The following is a 12,099-nucleotide window of genomic DNA, read 5'->3' as shown; positions in this document are numbered from 1 at the left end:
ACGTGATGCTGGTTAAACTGGTCCAAAAAACAATCTGTCCATTGAAAACCCTTTCCTGTAAAGTTTTAAAGACTGCTGTTTGTTTTCTACTCTTTTTGAATACATTTGCTGTAAAACATGTGCTTTCATATACCTGCCCAGTAAGAGGCTGGTACAAATGTACTCCAATTCCCTTAGCTGGTTACCAGCTCTCCAACATTTTCAACAGTTTGCTGGTTATTGGTCTTCTAGCACTGCCAAAAACTACAACCAAAAAAAAAAAAAAAAACTGAACATACACAATTTAACTACAAGGGCAGATGGAATCACTATGACAAAATCTAGTGGGACCATTTATTTTGTATTATTAATTATGTTCTTGCTACAGAAAGGACAAAGATCTCGCTTCCTTGCAGGAAATGCAATATTCATTATATTTACCTAATCTTATTTTCATTATTTCTTATTTGGTAAGACTAACCACATGGTATACCCTTTCTTAACAAATACTAAGAACTATATAAAGCAATGAACGCATTTTCTATGTCTTTAAATACTGTATGCTTGATATAACAATAACAGTAATAAGCCCTTAAAGGTTATATATCTACATAAGCAATGATACACACTAACATGCTTACTCTATTCTAAATAATCTCAGGTACAAATACAGAAACATACTATATTAACACTTTTTTTTTCTACAACTTTATGCCGTTTTAGGCCTTCGTTACACCTGTCCTTGATCATAATGGCTGTCCTTCCTTTAAAGGAGCAGCTTTCCACGAAAATCGTTCATTTCCCTTTCCCGAATCTTGAGACCCCTTTCTCAATCCACTTTGTCTCCTTCTGGGTCCAATTCTGTGGAAAGAAGAGGCAAATGTTAATCAAGCTCAGTTCACACACACACAGCCAATATAAATCAAGGTTATTTTCCTGCTTTGGTCACCAGTGCCAGAGTGGTTGCTGGTAATGCTAAGGTATGTGAGACCTAAACAGCAGTCACTCATGTTGATTCATCAGTAATAATCAGTAATAATGGATTTAAAGTGGAGGTAGTAGAGTAATAGGGGTACGAAAGTTCATAATGGAATGACAAGAAAAGCATCCAACTAACTGTGTAATCGGCTCTATTCTCCTCAGCTGTGTTGGGATTTGATGCAGTGAGGGGGAAAAATAATTCGTCATTCCAAATGGGGGAAAAAAATCAGGGGTAAAATAATTAGGCATAATAAATAAATAAAGCTGCAAACTTAATGTCAGCCACTGTTTAAACAGTCCTTATCAATTCATTACCTAACTTGCCTCATTTAATTGCCATTTTTTTTTTTCAATAGACAATAACATCTTTCTATTTAGTGTTTCTTTTTTTTTTGTTAATATATCTAGAACCTAACAAAAAAATGTTGTAATCTTGGTGTAATTTCAATGAGATGATCCTCCTGTTGCTTCAGTGCTGGACAGTGTCCCTTTCAGAAGAATTGCTTATTTAGTTGTGCTATTCTCTTTGAAAGGGACTCTCTTCTACCCAGGGAAGAAAACAGGACAAGACATTTTAAAAGCAAATCAAACGTAATAGAAATGTTCAGTGAAAATGGTCCTAGGCTAGAATACTAGACTTCTGTGTGTGATTTTTCTTAGTTTTTTTTTATAATGTGTCAAAACTAGTGAGAGACAGCTTACTGTAGGTACACTTAGGAGTCATTAACCAAACCAGATATATTTTCCTAGCTGTATAATGTCACAGAATAAAATTGCACTCATTTTTATATAGAATGCTTTTAAAATCAGGCTACATGTCTCACATTGTGCTGTTTTTTTTATTTTTTTTTATATCTGCATTCTAATAGAGGGAGTCCTGTATGATATTTATTTTGCTGAAAGAGCCAGCTGCCTATCATTTCTGTACGGTTCACTTACCTTCCTTCTCAGGGGAGCATGTGCTTCGGAAAGGTTCAAAAGTGGTTTACATTAGGACAATCCCAGGTTCAAAAGTGTACCTGGGATTGTTTCTAAAACTTTCAAAGACCATAACAAGTGAAGGACAATGTCACTTCTATAATCAGCAGGCACCATGCTGAGAGCACCCCCCTTCCCCCCTTCCCTAGTTATGATTCTTTCATCTAATCTTTGAATATCCAAATGTATGTTTGGGAAATACCATAAAATAGTAAAAAAAAAAAAAAAATTGTAAATGACTGCTGACATCTAGTGGGAGCCAAGGGGAGAGCATTTAACAAATTAGCCTAAAGCAGGTACTTTTGTTTTCATGAGAGGGTTTCTTGACGGGAAATTGTTGTTTAAAAGTAAATGTACCCAGTTGTGTGACCATGAACGGAATTCACTGCCATAGCAGACATTCACACACCACTGTGTACATTGAGAGCAGTGCTTCTCTGTATATTATTGAATTATATACCATGAAACATTTCTTGTGATTTTCTTTGCTCTTAAATACACCGCAAGAGGTATCAATGTAGTTGTAATTGCTACATGGCATGTTTTTGACTTTTAGAAGTGTTTAACGGTGAGGTGACGTGTGGTTTCAAATGCTCCCCAGTTCCACACAGAGAAGGGAAAGCTGTATATTTGCTTCCAAATCAATAATGTTTGTTTGCATTTCGGATAAAAGTGTAACAAGGGTCAATGAATTACGCACCAAAAAACATACTTTGAAGAGGGTGCTGGGACATATTTAAGGAAGAGTTGTGAGGCAGGACATTTGATTTTTTAAAATTTCATCAAAATGACATCGGCTTGGTTCATCCTGGCTGCGGTCTCTTTCTTTCACTTTCTTTTCTGCTCAGGTAAGTTAAACACTCACATTTCCAGTTCAGCATTTGCTATTTGGGATCTGAGAGACATGCTTTGCCGAATAGATTTTTCCTATTAATTTGGCTGGTATTTAAAAAGTATCAGCTGAAAAAAAACTTGCAAATGCAGTCAAGAGATCCTGGTTTTAAAGACAACACTGTTTAAGGAAAGAAATGAAAGGCAAACTGTTTGCTGTATACTGAGACCTGTATTAAGTCACTTAGTTAATGCTGCAGTACCGGTATGTGTATTGAAAGCAATTACAAAATATAAATACAACAAACACAAGTTTGTTTTCCCCATTTGAAAATGATTTTATGCTGAGTTCTTCTTTGTGACTTGTGATAATAATGCGTGCTGTATGTGCTTTAGAAGAACTGCATTTTGGGAACAGGAAAAGGTCATATCAAAATTAAGAAAGGGAATCCGCTTATTTTCAAAACTGTATTTTTTTCCTGTTAGAGTGATACCATTTTGAACAAAAACAACACTTTAGCACACAAAGCTCTAAAACAAAGAAATACTTTTTAAAGACGTGAAGACGAGTCCCTCATAAAACATATTAGGAGCATAGCCTTGTCTCCTTGAGCAGGCATATTAATTAATAATAATAATAATAATAATAATAATAATAATAATAATAATAATATTTTATTTATAGAACGCTTTTCTCAGACCCAAAGCACTGCACAAGAACAACAATACAAACATATAATGTAGAAAAAGTTACAGATAAAATATCAGTTCAGTAAAACAAAAGTTAAAATAAATGAGCAAAAGCTATCTCAAAAAGATGTGTCTTTAAGCGAGATTTAAAAATATCCACAGACTCGGTTCCTGGAACAGCTAATATACCACAGCTGATATTTTTTAACATGGGCTTATAAAGTTTATCATAAATGTTTGTTTAAACTGTATGCTAGAGCTTTACGTGAGTATTTAAATCCTCCTGTCCACACTCGGCTGCTCCAGGATTGCCTGTGTTTCCTCTGGACCAGCCTGTTGCTGAGGAAGCTCTGAATGCTTCTATTGCTCAGGTGAATCTGCTATCAAGAGATCCCAACATATATGGAATAACCCACAGCTTTATTAAAAAAGTAAGTGACGACCTTCTCTTACTGCAGTACTTAAATTACTGTATACAGATCTGCCTCCACTTAGTTGAACAAGATTGATGATTACATAGTAATGTATAATATGTTTAAACATGGTACACTATGTGCTGTGCCTCCCCGATGATGCGGAAATGATTTTAGCTTATCTATTGAGTAATACCAAGATAGTAAGTAGATATGTGAGGTGAGAGGCAGTAGAAGCTCCACCGCCAGTTGTTCTGTTTCAAGGTCTTTGACGGGATAGAGTATAGAATGATTAACATTCCCATGAAGAGATCGATAAGTTTTAGAAAATCTATGTCCATATATTAAATCTATATCATTCTGCGACAGAATCTAGCAGTACACAGCATATTCACTCACCCCTATTTCAAAACAGTTTAGCTCCTATAAATTAAAAAGGAGCCAGCGTGATAGCAGTTCCTATACTTTTTGTGTGTAGAAACATTCTTTGTACAGTACTTTGTTTATGTTGCACACTGGAGCTGCACAAACCGGATATTGGGTTGTTCAAATTGACTTCTTCATATCAACCAGGCAATGTCACCCAGACGAGCTGTTGATTCATGTTTATTTTTTTAAATTGACTAAATAAATAAATAAATAAACCCTGAAGAAACAGCTTCTTGAATGTATGCTGACTGCTGCTCTTCACAGCCTCTGTGGAGAGCAGCTTGCTGTGCCCAGCGCAATCTGAACAATGGGTTTGTGCAGATCTGTTGCATGAATTTTCAAGTAGACGGTTCCAATGTCTGTTATTCTGTGATGGACACAAAGATAAATGCAGCAGCAAAAATGGTGTATTAAGGGTTTACACAAAACTCTGATCTAGGTGGCACTTGGGCTGAATACAAACGTCCGCCTGGAGAGTGGAATGGTTGATGCAAATTCTTTTGTAACAGTGCCCTCTTGTGGCAATGGATCAAATACAATATTTAAACTCTGCAATTGATAGGTAATGTAAAATATGATTAACCTAATTACGTACCAAAAACATTTAACAGTATAGCATCGTGTAAGATTATTTTATAGCCAGTCCTGGGGTGCCATTCCATTAGAGGTATAATTAAAATATTAAGTGTGTAAGGACCTAGACAGGGAGTTAATTGGTTTAATTTATTAATTAAGGACAACATTGGATTGAAAGGGCAGACATTGCCTACCCTTGTTTTACAGTATTAGTTTGCCATAATGAATAATGTACGAAGGATATGGTAGACTAAGGTGCAGCATTTCATCTCCAGCTGGTTCCTGCTTCTACCTGTTCATACATCTGCATCAGACAAGGTCAAGCAGTCCGGTGGGCTAGCAGTCTCCCAGACAAAGATTGAATTCATTCCAGTACTTTATTAGCACTTTAAAATGCCTAATAGATCATGTAAAATAATGCTTTAAGAGCAAGGTATTATAGAGCAAGTTACACAATGCAGGAACAGCTTTTAAAAGCGATAATAGTTTTTTCTGCTGTTCTTCAGACAATGGCCCTTTAAGCCAAAATAATTATTGAGACCCCTCCAGAGGAGAAGGGAGCTAAAAAAAATAAAATAAATAAAATTAAAAAAACCCTTAAAAACTCAGCATGCCACTCAACCAGGTGTTATTGGCAGATTCTTATGCGAAAAGCAGCTGGAGTGAAAATGAATTGGTAGACACCACAGCAAGGGCTGGCTAGATTGCAGTTTAGCTGCACACACTGCAATGCAGAACACCGTTATGATCTTCAAGGGCAATCTAATGTAGGAAACTAAACTGCCTGTATTATGAGGGAAAAGAACATGCAGTTTGATTGAAATTTGGATATGTTTTGAGTTCAGTTGTTTTACAGGTAATTTATTGGAACTATTAAACCACAGAGCTGCTCTAAAACATTCCTCCATTATTATTTTTATTGGTATTTTTACCCTGTGTCGTTAAGCATTCGGTTTCACAGACCCCGATCCCCAAGAGAGTGACATGAGCCCACCCCTTCAATGCCGTCTGTTCTGTTACTAACCAATAGTTGTTTCCTCCACTGACTGGTATGCTTGGTACAGCTAGTAACGTGCTTGGACCCCAAAGACACTGCTAAGGTGAAACGATCAAGGAGGTGTACGGTAACAGGCATCCTGAAGCTAGATAGGCAAGCTGAGAACTTTCTTTATCTTAGTGTAGTACCACATAGCATGTTCTAAAATAAGTGTTTGCTAGAACATGTTTCTTTCAAAGCAACTTTGAGACCTACATGTATAAAGTAAGCAGAGGTGAATGGCAGCCAGGTGAGATTTATGGGTTTGTTTTGTTAGCTACAGTCACTTAGAGAGGTCTACCGATAACACAAACACTGATTTCCTGTTATGTCTCTGGTGTAGGAATAGAATTTTACCATTATTTATCCAACAATATATTTAATAGAGATTGTGGAAACTATTCAATTAAACCCTGCCATTATTTAGATAAAAATATGGCCCTGGCAATGAGAAAACAAATATCTAGTATCCGTATTATTCACAATACAAAATAAAAGCATAAACAAATGAATTAATAAATAAAAACAATTTACATGATCCTGGTCATAGTCGGTATTTACAGGATTTGCAAACCTGATCAGATTTAAAATAAATATTTGAGGGATTTATGTTGAATGGTTCACATAAAAAAAGTTAATACAATTTTGTTGAACCCAGTAAATGAAGTAACACATACCATATTTTTTATGTTTTGCTATTTCTATTTTTTTTTTTTAATGTGTCAGTCTTTGTGGACAATGTGACCTGTACAAATACAGTGACGATAAAAAAGCAACTGTAAGTACTTTTAGAAGGACGGCAGGGCTTTTACAAGCTTATATATTGAACCGCCTTGAACAAATTTCACTAGAATGAATAGATTCAGAAGAAAAATGCTTTGCAATTTCGCTCAAGACTGTTTGAACTGGTTAGTTCATTGTGTACCTTTCAGATAAGTATAGCAACACTGCCAAAATATATTTTCTTAAAATTAGGAACATTTTCTCCTAGAAGAAAAACACATATCTTTACTTGGAGTAAGAAATTAGTTATCTTTTTGTTTTTCACATTTTATAAGTAATTTGGATGGACTTTTGAACTATACTTTTTATTACTGCTGTTAATAAAATACTAATCTATTTAAAACGATATGAACAATTGCTTTTGTTTCATGTTAGGTTATTCCTGTGGAGGAGAATGCTTATGATATGATTTTGAATTTCAACATTCGAGAAACAGTCTGTCTTAAAGAATCTGGAAAGGACTCTGATGTTTGTGATTTTGAAATGGGACGCTTTGCAGTAAGTCTGTAATCAAATGAACATATCCAATGCATTATTACTTTATTTTGCAGATAAAGATTTGTGTTTACTCTTTGTCAACTATATTTTCTGCACCAAGTCACTAGCCCTTTTGAAAAAACAAATTAACATACGGCATATATAAGCACACAGGTATAGTCCTGTATACTGGACACTGGACCTGTTTTAGAGCTTTTTTTTAAAAAAAAATTTAAATGTGTTAAGGAACTTAAACTTGCATTTCTTTTTTTCTTGACCAGCATCAACAGCCTTTTCCCATTAAATCCACAGGAGGGCAGTATTTCACCAGGGGAGAAATCTTTTCATGAAAACCATGCATATAAATGAGCACTGTGTGTGTTTGTGTGGGCTTGTCAACCATTCCTACCATGAGGCTCAAACAGCCAATTTGATAGGCGAACCAGGAAAACACACACACACACACACAAAATATATATATATATATATATATATATATATATATATATATATATATATATATATATATATATATCCACACACACACATATATATATATATATATATATATATATATATATATATATATCCACACACACACACACACATATATATATATATATATATATATATATATATATATATATATATATATATATATATATATATATATATAGTCATTCATTTTTTATCGTTGTTTTTAGAGTATGTGAGGTTCAACAGTCAAGCCTTTTAAAAGCACCCTTATTAGCACAATACCAGTATCACAAGTCCCTTACTAAAATTCACTTCCTGTGCAGCAGGCATTGTAAGGTCTCTCTTCATCTGACACATGAGCTGAGGCTGTAAAGGTCAAGTGGGGTCCTAATACCTGCTGCACAGGAAGTGCATTTGTACATTGTCTATACACCTCAAAGAGAAAATAAAGTATGGAAGATAAATAATTACTTGCGAAAATGTTGTAGTCAAAGAGAGAGGTACAGCAAGTAAAACGTTTTCAAAAGGAGTTAGCCCCCTATAAGATCTTTTTATATTGACTGCATAATTTCAGGACATCTGTGTGTGTTTTGTCTCTGTCTACCTCTACATACTGCTCCTAGGCTACATCATGTCACGATGTTGAATGAATGACCTTGATATATCAGTGCTTTCCGTGTGATGACATGTTTAAATAAAGGTTGCGCAAACAGTACAGTTGGACAACATGAACTCTTTAACTTTAAGTAAGATATCATTCTTAGAAAAAAAGGTCAATGTCTTTATAACAAATGCAATTTGTTTTATTCTTTTGTGAAAGAAAAATCAAACTTTTAATGTTACATAATAAAAACAGGTTCAACTTAAACAACCTTACAAGTTGTCTGTACCTATGGCTGTTTTGCAGGCAAGTGTTTCAGATGATGTCAGGCCATGTGTGTGTGTTTACAAAACATTTGTTTACTTGACTTCCATTTTTATCTCAGATAAACCCACTTTTGTGCTGTCAGCATTTCGAAGCACAAATGGCCCTCTTTCCCAGTGTGCAGAAACAAAGAGTCTTGACTAATTTTATTTAGTAAAGTTATGATGCTATAAATCACACCTTCTGTAATTGCATGCACCTTGGACTGTGGTATTTACCTTGAATGAAGGGGCATTTTCATCACAGTTTAGCAGAATAATCCAGTGTGTGTTAGTCTGTGTGTCTCTCTCTCATTGCAGCACACTGCAACCTGTTCAAGCCGTGTGCACTTTAGAGATGATCAGATCGACAACGTTTCTGTGAGGTGTAGCAGCAGCTCCAGCTCCAGCTCAAGTTCTGAATCAATGAGCGACAGCAGTGAGGAGGTACGCAGGCTGGTGACATTTTTGCTTTTCAAACCCTAAATAATATTTACACACGATGCGAATGCCTGCTTTCATAACACTCCATAGCAAGTCTGCTGCATTTACACAATGCGTGTGTGGCATTCAAACACCAGCCTGACGCCAAAGGTCAGCAGATGTGTTTATTGTACATTTTTCAGAGATGCCTTGCAAGAGATATTTAACAAATCGTTTTAATAAATCCTTGTAGTAATAACTGCTCCATGGTACAGTAATTGAAAAGACTGTTATAAATATACTATCTATTTTTTGATTTGAGGTTTTAACCCATAGTCCAGCCGCAACTTCCACCAACTGCTGGTGACAAGCTAAGAGTTAGAACGGGAAACAATATTTACAGGCCTCTTACTCCAAGCGGGCATAGTAAAGGGATTTTTAATGGACCTAGTCTCCTGAATCAGCAAACCAACCAACTCTCACGATTGCTGGTTACGACTGAACTTTCCCTCATCCCCAAAAATATGTTTGTGTTCAGGATGCAGGTCACTGTACTTTTTGCTATTGTCGGATTTGGAAAAACTGTGGTAATAAAAGCAGTAGTTTAGACTGCAACGGTTAGTGTACATGTGGATGCCTAAAATATCTCAATTAAAACCAACAGATAACGGTTCCCTTTTATTTCTAGCTGATGTCCCGGCACCTGAATGGCAGACACCAGTACAGTAACAGAGGTAATACCAGCATCATTTTTGGCATTGGGAACTACATTAAAACAATGCTGCAAAAATGTCAATTCACTCTTTTTTCCATTAGTAATTTTAAATATTGATTTAATACTGTAGTTTTCTTGACAGGCTTAATAAATTATCTATAACTTCAAAGTTGGTACTGTATTGGTGTATAGCACTCTTAAGCCCCCTAGTGGCACACCTGACAAATACACTGAAAAATAAATCCATAATTATTTGGATTTTGCTTAAAATGCAATTTAGCATCTAAATTCCCATAATGTAGTGTCAAAACGGAATGATCTTTTGGAACAATCCAACAAAACAATAACTTGTTTAAATCCTGGTAAAAGACATCTTGGTTATCTTGGCTTTCTCATTACACATTAGGAGAAGCAGGGGAACCAAGCATACTTGGTGGGGCACTGGGATAGATTAATAAAATCAAGGGCATTAATAATAGGCTCTTTATAGAATTAAACAGATTTGACTCCTTTTCGATGATATGATATCGATTTGGAGTGGATAATACCGAAATAGTGATCTGATATTTGTGGCCTTTTTTTTTTTTTATAAACAGGTTACTATATGTGAACTCTTAACAAAAAAAAATACATTTGTTAAAAAGTCAGCTTGCAGAATGCCCTTTTAAAATATAATGCATTTTACAAAAGGGTCAATATCCGAGAGAATGGGGCCTCCGTTTGATCAACAGTTCAATGACACACAAGAGAATGAGGTCAAAAAAAAAAAAATACACGCAGCCGTGTCATTATTACATAATGGAACAGCAGTTGCCTTCTTGATACTTAGAATAGCACACTGTCTCATCCCAGTAGCTTGTTAGAAAAAGGAGTATCAGAGACAAGAGAGCAAAAGCTTCACTATAAAGCAGTTGTAGTCTTTTACCAGGGATATTCAGGGATTCCCTCTGTTCCCAGATCTCATTTGTGTTCAACCAGTGCCAATCCTTAGATTTTTGTAGTTTTTGTTAGATTACATTCTTGATTATTTGAATCACCCTGAACTAAAATCTAGATTTGTCAGATACAAGCTTTTGCTCCACATAAAGTTTGCGCCATTTAATCTTAAATGATTGAGTTTGAGTGTTTTTATTTACATTTTATGTTTCTGGATTAGGGCAATTTAAAATAGACATGTCAGATATTTGGTGAGGTGCTTAAGAGCTGCTTCATTCATATTTCACCAGGCAGAAATCCTCTTCTAAACCTGGGAGAGAGAACTGCGGGCCGGCCACATGGCAGGCCAAGGACATACTTGCCAGAGTTTTTAGAATAATGAAGTAGCAGGCTTCTACAAGGTAAGATGGGTTTCATGATGCAGAACAGGGAATTAAAGCGCCAGGTGCCCAGTGAGCTCAAAAGGCAGACACCTCCAAGGCCGGCCTTCCTCCTTCAGAGGTCGGTAGCTTTCTTACTGAACCCTGAACCTTTCGGTCTCTCGAGTCATGTGGGAAATTGCTGGGGTGGGGGGGAAAATAGTCAGTACTGTACAATAACAAGACATTTGTAACATGAAATTAACCATCTTATATATTACAAATGGTAATTAGAGGATTGTGATTGCAATACATTTTGGATATAATAACTGTTTATCTTGGACACTACCAAACCAAAATATTTTTTCTTGGGCCGGATTCTGACAGAAACATTTATTTTTGTCTATTTATTTTCTTACTTAATAATCCATGTCCATAAATGAAAGCATCAGCAGTTCTAACTTGTATTGTTACTCTGTTACTCAAGTATTCATGTTTTTTTTTTTTTTTTTTAACTCCAAAAAGCACAACATGTGAAATCCAGGAGCTAAGTGGAACCGTCCTGTTGGGAATTTACATTGCTCGTCAACACCAACCACACTCTTAAAACCAGTTTTCATTTTTCCCCATTTTGTCGCTGGCATTCAAGTGAAAAAATAAATAAATAAACCTGCAATGAAAGAAAAAGGGACTCTGGAGTTTGTCACTACTTTGCTAAATTGGTTTTAAACCACAAAAACAATTTAGTTTTGATTAAATCAAATTTTCTGCAAAAACATGTATCAGTTTTAATTGAAGTGGTTACATCTGAACTTCTGCACAGATCATTTAACTGTTGTTGAGCAAAGACAGTTAAAACATGTAATGCATATGGAATTTTAATGAGATTAAAACATAGATCTCCATTTCCTTTCTGACGAGTGTCATCTTTGTGCACCAGTACAATATGGAGCACAAAGATCACCTTTTCTTTCTCAATTTCATGACTGTGTTCATGATGACTGTCACAGGAGCAGTGGAGTTTCAGTATGCCATTCTAAAAAAGCACTATTGTTATATGACAAAGTAGATCAACATGATCTACAGCCAAAGTATGTTGCAATATTGTAAGTA

The 12,099-nt window shown here is 35.5% G+C and overlaps 1 protein-coding gene across 1 annotated transcript; it reads left to right on the top strand.

Moving 5' to 3' along the window:
• Positions 1-2,668: 2,668 nt before the first annotated feature.
• LOC121323103 (secreted phosphoprotein 24-like) lies at positions 2,669-11,673 on the top strand. Its single transcript, XM_041263888.1, has 7 exons — positions 2,669-2,786; positions 3,766-3,890; positions 7,072-7,194; positions 8,875-9,000; positions 9,665-9,710; positions 10,918-11,028; positions 11,512-11,673. The coding sequence occupies exons 1-6, from the start codon at positions 2,726-2,728 to the stop codon at positions 11,004-11,006; spliced, it is 570 nt and encodes a 189-aa protein (XP_041119822.1). The 5' UTR covers positions 2,669-2,725; the 3' UTR covers positions 11,007-11,028; positions 11,512-11,673.
• The last annotated feature ends 426 nt before the right edge of the window (positions 11,674-12,099 follow it).

Source organism: Polyodon spathula, chromosome 11 (assembly GCF_017654505.1).
Source record: "Polyodon spathula isolate WHYD16114869_AA chromosome 11, ASM1765450v1, whole genome shotgun sequence".
Taxonomy (NCBI): domain Eukaryota; kingdom Metazoa; phylum Chordata; class Actinopteri; order Acipenseriformes; family Polyodontidae; genus Polyodon; species Polyodon spathula.
This window is presented reverse-complemented; position numbering and strand designations above follow the sequence as displayed.

Excerpts from the sequence above, each read along its gene's own strand:
- LOC121323103 (XM_041263888.1), top strand. The coding sequence starts at position 2,726 with ATGACATCGGCTTGGTTCATCCTGGCTGCGGTCTCTTTCTTTCACTTT. Across the intron at positions 2,787-3,765 it reads TCACTTTCTTTTCTGCTCAG|GATTGCCTGTGTTTCCTCTG; the intron begins GTAAGTTAAACA and ends CGGCTGCTCCAG. Across the intron at positions 7,195-8,874 it reads TTGAAATGGGACGCTTTGCA|CACACTGCAACCTGTTCAAG; the intron begins GTAAGTCTGTAA and ends CTCTCATTGCAG.